Source organism: Rhinatrema bivittatum, chromosome 16, assembly GCF_901001135.1.
Source record: "Rhinatrema bivittatum chromosome 16, aRhiBiv1.1, whole genome shotgun sequence".
NCBI classification, from domain to species: Eukaryota; Metazoa; Chordata; class Amphibia; order Gymnophiona; family Rhinatrematidae; genus Rhinatrema; species Rhinatrema bivittatum.
In genome coordinates, this window is record NC_042630.1 from 29,381,398 (window position 1) to 29,395,057 (window position 13,660).

General features: G+C 46.5%; 1 protein-coding gene across 2 annotated transcripts; it reads left to right on the forward strand.

Moving 5' to 3' along the window:
* Positions 1–23: 23 nt before the first annotated feature.
* On the forward strand, positions 24–8,392 carry LOC115078759 (cortexin-2-like). 2 transcript variants are annotated; one of them, XM_029581775.1, is made up of 2 exons: positions 24–751; positions 5,483–8,392. In XM_029581775.1, the coding sequence occupies exon 2, from the start codon at positions 5,549–5,551 to the stop codon at positions 5,780–5,782; it is 234 nt and encodes a 77-aa protein (XP_029437635.1). In that variant the 5' UTR covers positions 24–751; positions 5,483–5,548; the 3' UTR covers positions 5,783–8,392. The 2 variants fall into 2 exon arrangements, with proteins under 2 accessions (XP_029437635.1, XP_029437636.1); XM_029581776.1 differs by lacking the exon at positions 24–751 and adding an exon at positions 1,520–1,821.
* Positions 8,393–13,660: the final 5,268 nt, after the last annotated feature.

Here is a 13,660-nt window from a genome sequence, read left to right on the forward strand (position 1 = left end):
ACATGCACAGGGGTAAGCTCGGAGCCAGCCTAGCTGTGCGGGAAGGAAGAAGCTTGTTGCTCAAAAGCAAGTTCTTATGAGCGGCCTCTCCACCTCCACTCCCCATCAGGTTCTGGCGCCTGGGGAAAGCAGACGGGGGGGACCGCTGAGAGATCTGGCTAGGGGACTGTGCCTTCCTTGTTTGTTTGCAATGCACCAGGCTCATCTCCTTGAGCCTCCAGGCGGTCGGCTTTGGGGAATCACCGACTCTGTGCAGCAACAAGCCTCAGCGTCAGGGAAACCCCCGAATCCCACGTAATAAGCCAGAGGTGGGGGAGGGGTGGTTTCTGGTCCCTCTGGCCGTGGAAGCAGCCTCTCCCCCCCCCCCCCCCCCCCATCCATGCACAGTGCACGCTCAGGGCTTCGCCACTGATGCAGCGGCCAGTTGCAGTCTGAGGGGGCCGTCCCGAGGACCCTAGAGCCTGGCTGCCAGAGAACAGGAAGGTGGACGGATAGCCATCTCTCAAGCATCAGCCTGCCACTGACAGCAATCCAGCTGCCTCCAGGGTTGCCATAGCTACTGGTTGCCACGGGCGACCCCGCTACTGCTTTGAAGTCTCTGAACATCCCCGTGAAGAGACAGAAAAGGGCAAGCACAGCTGGAAAAGCCGAAAGGGGATCGGCTGGGGAAGAAGGCTTACCCTCCTTAAAGTGGAGCCACACCAGCATGCAACTGACTGATCTGACTACCAACAAGTAGACAAGTACCCAGGTAATGATACTTCCCTTCATCCTTTAAAGGCAGCAGATGCTGGGTTTGAGGTGTGGGAAAGGATTGATGATGTTACCGGGTGGAGGTCCATGTATAGCATTTTGCTAGATTTTCTCCCCTGGATCAGGAGAGAGACTTGTAGTCTCTCTTTTTTCGCAGCTTCTTCTCGATGCCTTTGTATTTTTTTTTTTTCCCAGTTCTGGGTTGACACCTTCCTCTTCTTCAGTGGTAAAATATAATAGACGGGTCTTGCGTGCCAAGTATCTGGACGTAGAGCACATAGCTGCCATTGTGTAGGGACGAAGGAGCAGCCCAGGGAAATCGAGCCCTTGTAAATGTGCCTTCAAGCTCTGTGTGTGCACGCCGCCTCACGTGCAGATACATGTGTAGCTGCATGTAAATGCATTGCACGCGCCCACACACATGCATCACGCATGACTCTTAAGGGATAGCATGCCATGCACACAGACCCATTTCTGCTTCTGCGTGAGGGGCTATGTGTCTTTGGCCCAGACATGCCAGTACTGCATGGTGGCTGCCCCTGGAGCAGAAAAGGATGTGACCAAGAGGCCTTTAGGCGTTTCTGATTGGGGTGGGCCTTGGAAGAGGCTGGGGGGGGGGGGGGGGGGCGGAAGCATGGACCTGGCAGCTACCCTACTGAAAAATCCCCTTCATTCAGGAAGTTAAGAGCGCGTGCCAGAAAATCCATGCACAAGCATGGGTTTCACATCCTCTCTTGTTTTTGGCAGCACTTTGCTTGTGGTACCCGATTGCTCTACCAAGGCCGGCGGCAACACTCACGAGGCCCTAAGGCAGCGGACAAAAGCCCAGCTGGCACAGCAGAAAGAGAAGAGCAGCGCAGAGCAGCAGGAGCAGGGAGGTGCCACCACCATCCTCGCTGGCCCCCCCCGCCCCCCCCCTGCGGGCACACCTGCAGACATCACTGATATGGAGCGATCCAGCTTAGTCCCAAAAAGTGTGGCGAAGCAGGGCAAAAGGGGTTCCTTCCCAGAAATGGAGGTCCATGCAAACCCCTGAGTTCTGCTCACATTTACCTCCATCAAAGTGGGGTAGGTTCAAGCTATGGCCCTAGCTATTAATGTTTATTGCATTGTTCTATGACATATATTGTTACTGCTTGTATGTTTTGTGTTATTTTAATGATGTATTGCTATTCATTTTAATTATTCTCATGATTTGTGAACCGCTGTAAGGTCGGACGTCGCCTAACGATGCAAATACTAGGGATCTACTCTATCAAAAAAAAACATTTCCCTCCCATCTATGTTATGCTGGAATCAAAGCACAGCTCCCAATCTCTTCTGATAGACAGATTTATTTATTTCTTATACCGACATTCATGATACAAATCATATCCTATCGGTTCACAAGGAACAAGGAGGTTATAACATTTTTATTTCCCAGCTTCAGCGGCTGAGAAAAGCAGCAGCGGGGCCTCCGTAAGAGCTCCCTTTTCTGCCGAGATTAAACAGAGAGACCCGGCAGAGGAGATTTGTATGAATGCAGAGCCAGCGAAAGGCCACTGCCCTTCCCCACCGCCAAAAACAATTCCATGAGTTTGTCCATTGGTGCTTCCATTTATCATCTTCAGATGCCCAAATCTGTCTAGGTGACCCCCCCCCCCCCACAGCCTGTCAGGCCACCCACCATGAATATGCATGAGGTAAATCTGCATACACTGGAGACCTCATATATGCAAATGCATCTCTTGCTTTTGTAAAGAGAGTCACTTCATCGGGGCCAATGGCAGTTGGGCCCATTAAAGGAGGTTCAGGGGAGCAGGGACTTCATTCCCCAACCACCACCTTTACTTTGTGAGCAGTTTACAAGGGGCTCCTGAAAGCAGCTCCTAGCAAATACAAGTATTTACCTTCCAGCAATCTGTGACAAGTTTGGTCTGCGTTTCAAGGAAAAGGAAGCAGCTGTTAATGTAAGAGTGCTGCTTAGTTGACTTGCCATGTTACTCTGTAAACATGTACTCTCTCGCCTTGTCTTTTCAAGGGATTTATCTACTGGGTGCCTCCTCCAATATGCCTTTGCCCACATCTCCCTTCCCCATCTGCTGAGTCATGAGCTCTCATTGATCTAGGTTTCACTTAAAGACAGCTTACACATACTCATTACTTGTTCTAAGTCCCTTATCCCATCTACCTCCCCCTTCCTGCCCTCCCAAGGCTGTTTGCTGATTTCAGGATGGCATGATGCAATACAGCAAAGCTATGAATGAATGAATGAACGCTGCTTTCACATTCGTACAGTGCCATTAGGGTATTGGTCTGCAGTTGGAATATAAAGGCGGGGAGGATTGGTGCTGGGATCCGCTCTGGCGCTGTAGGCCTGGTCCCTAAACATCCAGGCTGCATGAGGTTGATGCCTGTTGGGAAGTTCCTTGAGCACCTTGAACAATAGCACCAACGCCCCAAATACGTTTTCCCACCTTGACAAGTTATCCTCTGGCTAAGCGGGGGAAATGCATTGCTGGTTTTAAGTCCTGGCCTTACACTGCAGCATAGGAGGCCCTAAGCATCCCAAGGTGCTTGACAGCCACCAGTAGGCCACAACAGCATTGCAGAAGTATGATTCTTGGTTCATGCTCTTCCTTATTGCTCTTTTTTCAAACCAATTTAAACAGGAGTGCCACCAAAGCAGCTGCAGATTTTTTTTCCTTTGAAATTTACTTTCTATTGGAAACCTTTAGAACAGTACAAAAGAGCGGCAGAATTAACCATCCAACACCATCATTAATGTAAAAACAAACAAACCCCAAACTAGGTTCACAGCATTTTCCATTTAGCTCCAATCAAGCCCCAAGCGTAGCTGCAGCTTTATACTCGCTGCCTCTTGCCAGTAGAGTTTCCAGAGGTGAAATACTCGAGCAAATGGGCAGCCAACTTCCTGATGCACAATGCCTTCTTTTTACACATTTAGGGCCAATGCAATAAGACGTGTGTTGAAAACGGGCACTTGCATTGGGCACCCGTTTTCCTAACGCGCGAAAGCCACATTCTTTGGGTGCTCAATGCAGTATTTAAATGAGGGGCTGAGTAAAAAACAAAAGGACATGCTAGAGAATTGTGTGTTCCTAGCACTGAAATGCATCGGGCGCTAAATGCGAGCATCCATTTTCATCCCACTTCTTCTGGTCAATTTTGCTGAGGTTGCACAAGACATCCATAGCCCATATCTTGCATGCCATTAGGCCATCAAATGGCACAACTGTTTTCCTCAGAAATAACCACCTATTTGCACATGCAGCTTCCCCACCTAGAATACACTAGATTTTGTTTGTCAACGGAATATGTTGGTTTCAGAGTCAATAAACAACACATTAAAGGAATTAACGTCCTTTTTGTAGCTCATCAGTGAGGTTTCTCTGGATTGTTGTTCTCATAAATACCAGATAAGACTACTGAGCTGCATCTCCTCTCCCAGCATTTCTACCCACGTTTCCTCTTTCTTGTCTTCCTTAAAACAATCACCAACCCAACCTCTGTTTCCTTCTACTATCAACATCAACAACCAATCATCAAGGAAACTCCCCAATGCGTGGTAATGTGCGGTTGCTATATCTGAGGGAACCCTTTGTGATTCCCTCTTAATAGCTACTGGCTTTATTCTTCAAATTTTTATTTTTATTACTTTTTGTTTGTATTTATATAATGCAACCATGTACCTCTTTTTCAACAATGAACTGTGTCTATCGTTTTCATTTTAAGTAAGTGTCCTCTCCCTGGCGGTCAACTCGACCTTATTCAGCGTTCCCGCTCCTTCATGTGAATACTTATTGGTTCTGTCTAAACTCCTATGCTTCTATGAGGTTGAAGCCGCCTGCCCGACACAGGCCATGTTTCGACTGCTTGTCTGCTTCAGGGACCATGGAGAGATCTTGCTTACCATCCTATGGTTCAAACTTCTTTGTCACCTTGCGGTTTGAACAACATCGAAGTGTGTATCTCTCAAGTTTCTCTTATAACGACCATTTCGATGAGCGGCGCTATTAAAAGAGGATAGCTATTAAAAGGGGGAATCACAAAGGGTTCCCTCAGATATAGCAACCGCACATTACCATGCAACGGGGAGTTTCCTTGATGATTGGTTGTTGATGTTGATAGTAGAAGGAAACAGAGGTTGGGTTGGTGATTGTTTTAAGGAAGGCGGCAAAGAAGTTTGAACCGTAGTATGGTAAGCAAGATCTCTCCATGGTTCCTGAAGCAGACAAGCAGTCAAAACACGGCCGGTGTCGGGTAGGCAGCTTCGACCTCATAGAAGCATAGGAGTTCGGGCAGAACCAATAAGTATTCACATGAAGGAGCAGGAATGCTGAATAAGGTCGAGTTGACCGCCAGGGGGAGGACACTTACATTATATAAATACAAACAAAAAATAAGGAAAAGAAAAATAAAAATTTGAAGAATAAAGCCGGTGGTTATTAAAAGAGGGAATCACAAAGGGTTCCCTCAGATATAGCAAATGCACATTACCACGCATCGGGGAATTTCCTTGATGATTCCTTAAAACAAGATAACTGTCATGATGGGGATCACAGGGCAATAGCAAAGATGGGAGGGGAACCAGGGAACTGGGTGACAAGGCTGCATCTCATTCTGCCAGTGCCTCTTCTCTCATTTCCTAGAGGGATAAGGGATGGGGATGTGGAACTGAAATTCACACCCCCTACAAAAGACCTAACACTCTGCTTTCTGCTCACAGGTGCCTGAAGAAGAGGACAGGCGCATTGATTCAGCAGGTGCTGATGGGGATCTGAAGTGACTTGCCATGACAGAGGACGTCCTGAGCACCACGTTTTCAGCCTCTGGCGCCGCTTTACCCGGGACCTCTCTGACCTTGGAGCAGAAAGCGGCTTTTGTCTTCGTCTTCTTCCTGTTTATTTTCTTGGGGCTTCTGATCGTACGCTGCTTTAGGATTCTCCTGGACCCTTACCGCAGCATGCCCTCCTCCACCTGGACAGACTACATGGAGAAAGATACCTTTGATTACCGCCTCACCTGAGGAAAAGGTGGACAGTGTATGCTTCCAGCTAAGTGGAGGAAGATCCCCCAAAAGACAGCCCCATACAGGAGCTTCCAACTTATTCCTTAGCATCTGCCACCCTCACCTACAAACGAGCTTCTGTGGGTAGAAAGGTGCAATCAACTAATGACCTGGTTATCACTTGTAGCCTTTAAAGCTGTCAACAATTAGTTCTAGATTAGAAGGGACTTGAAGAGCTGATGCCAAATATTGGTTTTCCAACCAGTAGAAGAGATCTCAAGAGAAAGCCTCTTTTGACTCAAGCCTAACCCCAGCTCGCAAAGCACTGAGGTATTCGCCACCTACTGACCTCCATCCACATTACCCTTGGTAGAACTTGGCAGGTGTACTGCATGGCCCTTTCCAGGTCTGACAATGGCAGTACTGTTTCTCGTTCAGGTTCTTCCATGCCATCTATGTCCACTGGGATGACAGTTGAGGACCCTCAGCTTACCATGAAGGCCAGCAGGCTTTCAGAGCTATGAATCTGGGTCTCTGTTGGAAACAACACGGTTTACAAGTCAAGCCAGAGAGCACATGAGAATCAATTCAGGTTGCTGGTCATTCTAGCACCAAATCAGAGGGGGGTTCTTTGTGTTTGGAAGCAGCAAGAACAAAGCATGCTGATTTTTCTTGCCCAAACAATATGAAGGCTACATGGCCTTCTTAGCAGGTCAGGCAATCAAAGTGACATTTCACCATTAAGAGTAGTTGACTCAAGTTCCTGACAGGGCTTCACACATATCAGCTCGCTTAACTGACGGGCAGCAAATGTAGCCCCCTTTGGGAACTCCACTTCTCTTTCACAGTTCTCTTGGCCAGCAGTTCCCTGTTGCACTTCAAGGCTTCTGGCGCAATCAGAACTGGTTTCTGTTGGGCTTATGGAGCTACAGGCCTTCATCTGCAAATACCTGGGGCGGAGGTCATACCCCCTCCTAGCTCACTTAGCCCAGTCTCTGCAGTGAGAGCCCTCGGCCTGGGGCCACATACCGGGGCTCCTTCTGGATCCCTGCAATCATAGGCCCTAAGTCTGGCCACAAGGTGCACAATGACTAGGACTCTCTCTCCAGCCGCCCTCCCTCACCTGGCTCCTCAGTTCCTCCAGGCCCCGTTGATGCGCAGACAGGAAGACTGGAGCCAGGAACTAACCCCGAGTCGCCCCGCCCCCACCCCTGTTCTTCACAGAGTGCTAGCAAAGCCTTTGCACAAATCACTGAGCTTTATTCTAATCTCTATGCGGGTTCCATAGGCCTTCCTGTTTATACAGCTGTGATGTTTTCTCTTGAGATCCAGGACTGTCCCAGTATTTTGCAGTTGAGTCCTATGCCTACTGTACATCCTAATTACAGCTTGGGAGCTTTCGCTCATCTATTAATGTCCGTTTACAGCTTATCGTGAGGTACACGAGCATACGATGTCAAGCTTTGTCACGCTTCGTGTTCATCCTTTTGCAAGTCAGCAAATCCAAGATGAAAGAAATTGCTTAGGGCTTTTTTTTTTTTTTGGGGGGGGGGGGGAGTTTAATTTATTTGACTGTAATATGTTCCTCACAGCACTCCCAACTCATTAGTCGTACAGAAAGGGTAGGTTGCAACTTCGAGACAGTGCCTTACAAGCAGGCCTCGGTCTCCCGGAGGCGTACTATGCTACGCTGAATGCTTCGCTTTTACAACCCTCGGTGTTCCGCAAGGTGCTTTATACCAAAACCAGTTCTTTAACAATTTTGAATTGTAAATAGGCTGTAGAAGTTCTTGAAGGAGCCCTGGCTGTGGCCACTGAATGAGCGATAGGAGGTTGGGGATGGCCAGAGCCTCCTTACTAAAGGAACAGTGGAGTGTAGGGCCTTAAGGAGCAACAGCTGAGATAGCTAGGCAGATACTGCAAGGTTTTTGTCCATACACCAGTATCATTACACTAAGTCGGCACTAGGTACTCCAAACAAAGTGTTTAGGACCGCTACAGTTACCAAGTTGGATTTTCTCAGCCTTTAAGAGGATTACTACCAACCCTTTTGTCTTTTCTTGGGAGCCAAAACAAAGTGTTACAGCAAGATTGTATTTATTTATTTAAAAGCATTTATGTGCTACCTTATCCATCCATGGTGGTGTAGCCAATGAAATTAGAAGATCATAAGATTTGCCATACTGGGACAGACCAAAGGTTCATCAAGCCCAGTATCCTGGCAGGATCCTAAAAGGCTGATAGATTCCATGTTGCTTATCCAAGGGATAAGCAGTAGATATCCCCAAGTTCAGCTTTGTAATGGTTTATGCATTTTTCTTCCAGGAACTTGTCCAAACCTTTTTAAAATCCAGCTATACTAACAGCTTTTATCATATGCTCCAGCAACAAATTCCAGAGAGTTTAATTATGGATTGAGTAAAAAAAAAAAAATTTTCTCCTATTTGTCTTACCTGGTACCTTCATTGCATGTCCCTTAGTCTTTGTTCTTTTTAAAAGTGTAAACAGCCGATTTGTATTTACCCATTCCACTCCACTCATTTTATAGACCTCTCTCATATCTCCCTTCAGCCGTCTCTTCTCCAAGCTGAAGCGCCCAAACCTCTTTAGCCTTTTCTCATAGATGAATCGTTCCATCCCCTTTATCATCTTGGTCACCCTTCTCCTTACCTTTTCTAATTCTGCTATATCTTTTTTGAGATGTGGTGACCAGAACTGAACACAATACTCAAGATGAGGTCGCACCATGGAGCGGTACAGAGGCGTTATGATATTCACTGTTTTATTCTCTATTCATTTCCTAATAATTCCTAGCATACTATTTGCTTTTTTGTCCACTACCACACTGAGCAGAAGGTTTCAACATATTATCCACAATGATGCCTACATCCTTTTACTGGGTGGTGACTCCTGATAGAGAAGGATAGCCTGGCAGAAAATACTTTCTTCAGCCATCCATGTTTTATCCGTTCATCTTGCTCCTTTTTTTTTCTAGTTTATATCATCTCTGTTCCGAGACCATGCTTGGAAACAATTACGAGCCATTGACCTCAACGAATGCTAGAGATGAGAAACAGGCAAGCCTTAACATACCAGACAACAGCAGATTCGGCCCATAAGGCCATCCAGTCTGCTCAATTTACTTCTGGTTGCAGTACCATAGATCCCAGGTGTTTCCGGCTCTCTCTTCATATCTTTGCCTGCATAACTTCAGGAGTAACATTAGGAAGTATTTCTTCCCAGCTAGGGTGGTAGATGCATGGAATAGCCTCCCAGAGGAGGTGGTAGAGACAAAAATAGTAGCAGAATTCAAGGCGGCCTGGAATAAGCACAGCATATCCTTAAGTTTGAAGAAATAATGGATTAGATGTCTATTGCATGGATAAAGGAAGTAAAGTGGGCAGGCCTGGCTGGGCCTTAGGGTCCTGATCTGTCATCACATTCTACATTGCCAATGAGCACAAGTCATTTACCCTGGAATTCCAACTTGTTTTGCAGTCTGTACAAATTTAAAACAAAACAAAAAATATTCTGCCTTGCTAACTAGATCTCCCCCTATCTTTCATTGCCTCTGAAGAAAAGAAAGACCAATATTCTCCTTCTTGCACTAAAACCTTGTTCACTAACTCCTGCGGGTACTGGGACCGTCACACGTTGCAGAAAGCAGCAAGTGCATCCAGAATACAAAGGTTGCTGTGGTTTCTATGGAAACTACAGGAGCTCTGGTCACTGGATTGACAAATGACCTAGTCCCCATCAAAGCACAAAGACGAGAGCTCGCAGGAACTCCAATTACAAAATTGCTGGCTGCCTTGCAGAAAATGAGGCTCACTTTACAGGCAAAGGATAAGGGCTGATCCGAGATGGGCTTGTTTCCTGCCCATGACTGTTTCTGTATTTGGGCATTGGTTCTAAGCACAAGCAGAGAACATCTACATGTGGAATCCAGAGCAAGGGGGAGCTTAGCGCAGAAGGGGTTTTGAGCTGGACATTCAAACTAACCAAGAAGATTAAAAAAAAAAAAAAAAAAAAGGGTAAACAAAGATTTGGGAAATGAGATGTATTTGGTGTATTTAATGTTTGCGTCCTGCCCCCCCAAATCATAATTGTAAAATATGAATAAAAACGATTACAAAATCATCAGAATTCATGACCTGCTCTCATCCTGCTGCACTGGTTTCCACCGTGTTGTCTACGGCGTTTGCATACGCAAAACAACGGGGATGCAATGTCGGGCAAGCGATAGGCAGCCAAGGCCCTTCAGCAGAGCGAGCGATACTAAACCAAGCCACCTTCCTCCTTTTTTTTTTTTGCATTGCTTCAGTAATAGTAAAAGATGCCACAACCTTTCCATACCTCAGGTATGGTCAGCGCAGGCATGCGCTCGCTCCGACACGCTTTGAAAATCACAAACACCCCCCCCCCCCCAAGTCAGGGTCAAACACCACCACGTGCAAGACAAGGGGGACCTTTGGTTATTTTATTAAAAATCTCTTAACAGTAGTACAAAATCGTATAGGTACACGTTTACATTAAAACAAGGTTTTTAAAACATTATCCTAGTAATAAAAAAAATTCCGCAGGTAAAGCTATTGCAGATTTGTATTTGCTGGCATGTTGTAAAAATCCTGAAATCACAGTGGTCTGTCATATCCCTGACGTGTGAGCGGGGGCATGGGGGGGGGGGCTCTGCCAATCACTAAAAGTGGGCACAATATGCCCACACTTCCAGGAGAAATATACTGTGTTTTTCTGGGGGGGGGGGGGGGGGGGGCGAGGAGAATATTATCGCCTTTGTTATTCTGCAGCAGAAACATGTGCATGATCTTAGGTTTCTTTTTTAGGGATGCAGAAAGAGAAACTGGAGGGTAAAAAAAAACCAAACCTACCAGATAAGATTTTTTTCGGTTTTAAATACAAATGAAAATATATAAAAAAAGTGATGGACATACATGCAACACCAATGATTAGAATTCACACTAGAAGAGAGCAGTGTTGGCAAATTCATTCTGAAGGTCGCTATCATATCATAATGTGACCCTTTACAGGTGCATTATTGAGGGCTGAGTTTGAGGATATCTAATCTTATTTGTTGAATATTTGGGGGGGGGGGGGGGGGGAGCCAGCGGTATCCTCCCGAGTGCGCTCTGTAAGTTTTAAGTTATGTTAGAAATCCTTTCAGCCTCTCCCCAAGCTGCAACTGATTGGTCTGCCTCAGCTATGAGGTCATAAATGACATCACCCGCCCGGCATGAACCATGCGAGGTCATCTGTGGCTCAGGAGACTGGTGTGACAAGACTTCTTTATTTTCCCTTTGGGAACAGCAATGTCCTCCTGGGTCCTTTGTACTTCCAGTGCTGGGATCGGGTGCTTTTCTCCCTATTTTATACCCACTCCGGTCACTATAGGGGCAGGGCCTAGGCTGAGGGCCATGCACCCAGACTCCTGCAGAACCAGGCAATCACGGGCCCTGAAACACTGCACGTCTAGGACGCCTCCCAACAAGGGGCCGAGAATGTCACTTTTACAGCATCTTTCCCGGCCAATCCGGGAAGTGAAAGACCTGAGCCAGGAAGCCAATTCTGGTCCCTCCATATGGCAATGGCCACAGCAATCCATTCCAATCAAGCAACTGGGCAATTTATTTTTTGATTCAGGATGAGTATTTTCCCGCCCATCATTCATTTATTTACTTATGCTTTTTATTATAACAGAAGATCCACATCATGTGGATCTTCCGAAAGTTTACATGGTACAGAGTGAAGACTGTTTTCTTGTAGAGCAAATTTAGCGCAACGAAGCAATCGCTTATCAGCTGCATGACAAAAGCGAACCTGTTAACACTCAACGCAAGCTTAGCATTACTGCAGCCAGGGTGCTCCAGCAAAGGGCCCAACGAGCCACCACTGTAAATGTATTAATGGCAACTTAAGGAAAGGGGGGTGCAAACTTTACTTTCTCCCCTGCCAAGCAGCTCTCCGACCCAAACCCAGCAAGTTCCAGTAGGAAAGCTTGCGCTCCCATTACACCAGCTCAGGAGGACAATGGAAGTTCAAGGACCATAAAGGATTCACTCTCCCCGTCCCTGTCAAAAGGTATACCCGGCTAGTGCCCTAAGCCACTTTAAAAGTACGACAGATCATCTTCTGCTGCCCAAAATTAATTAGAAAGTCCGACAAACCTCATGGAAACCACCATTTCATGAAAGGGGGAACGCAAATAAATTCAGATGGGGCAGCACTATCAGATATTCGAGTCCATTCCACTCTTTTGCTTTGAAAAGAGTTTATTGCTGGGAAAACATTTACTTGTATACAAAGCTTCTCCGGAGAAAACCAGCGAGTTAAAAATTATCACCATCGCTGCAAAGGCTGTAGGAAAGCAGCACGTCGTACAGCTGAAACAAACCTTCATATGCAGGGAAGTCCGCTGTCCACATGACCTTACCAAGGGGTAAAATACAACTGCCCAAGGGCCCAGTCAACTCGCTCTTCTGTCTCTGGATCCGGACGCACAATTCTGCTCGGCTATGCAAATCCTCCATGGATGGCGAGAGGCTGCTAACTAAGATGGATCCTATGTTTTGCTGTTCTTACGTTCTTATCATTTAACCATGCAAATTAAAATCTAGAACCCCATGAACAAAATTGCATCTATTTTTCGTGGTCGTTATTCCCCTACCTGACCCTTTTAGCAAGAGCGAGTTTGCTTACCGTAAATGGGGTTTTCTGTAGGTAGCAGGACGAAACAGCCATGCTATCTGGGTGACGGCACGCAACAGCGCACCACGCGGAGCTCTCGCTCCAAGAAATCAGAGCTTTGCTCTGCTGCGCCTGCGTGGCAGTTCCCGTGCGAACGAGCGGCCAGTCACTCCTTAGCCCATGATTAAGCCTTAGGCAAGCACTGTCTACCTTGCGAGGAAAAGGGGCTCTTCAAGGAGGAGGCTATTCAGGTTCACATGGCTAATTCATCTTGTATGTACAGAAAACACAATTTACAGTAAGCAAACTTGTTCTTTTCCCATCGATAAGCAGGCTGAATTATCCATTTGTCTGGAGAGACCCAAGCTTAGGGTGTAGAAATTTAGAGAAGATGGAGGAGGCACCGTATAAGGTAATGTCCCTTTTTTAAACACCACAGCTCCCCCATGGATAGTTCCCGTCAATTGCTTAAAACTGCTCTACCCACTGCACTGTCTGAAGCTGCAAGCTGCTCCAGGCAATAATGGAAAGTGAATGTGTGAACGGATGACCACGTGGCTGCCCTGCAAATCTCTTCGATAGGGACATTGTGCAGGTGCGCAAGAGGCGGCTGTGGCCCTCACTTGGTGTGCTTTCACTAAGCCTGTCAAGGTAGAGTGCACTTAATGACAGCACTGCTGAATGCAACAGGAAATCCAGTTGGACAGTGCTCTCTTAGTCACTGCCATTCCCAAGGCATTAGGATCACAGGGGACACACAGTTGTGATGATCGCCTATGGCTCTGAGTTTGTTGCTTGTAGTATGCAAACACTCTTTGCAATCAGGAGTATGTAAGAATCTCTCTCTTTGGAAAAATAGGTAGGAAGTTGATGGCTTGGTTGATATGAAACTTTGGGCAGAAATTTGGATGTGTTTGAAGAACAGCTTTATCGTGGAAGAATTGCAAATAGAGTGGAAAATGAACCAAGGCCGGTAATTCACTCATTCTTCTTGTGGAGATGACGGCCACAAGAAACAGTACTTTCCATGTTAGAAACTTTACTGAAACTGATTGTAACAGTTTGAACTTATCCCTCATTAAGGACGTCAAGACCACATTAATGTCCAATGGAACGGGTGGTTTTTGAAGTGGAGGATTTAGATGGAGAAGTCCTTTCATGAATCGGGATATGAGAGGATGAACTGAGATGGCA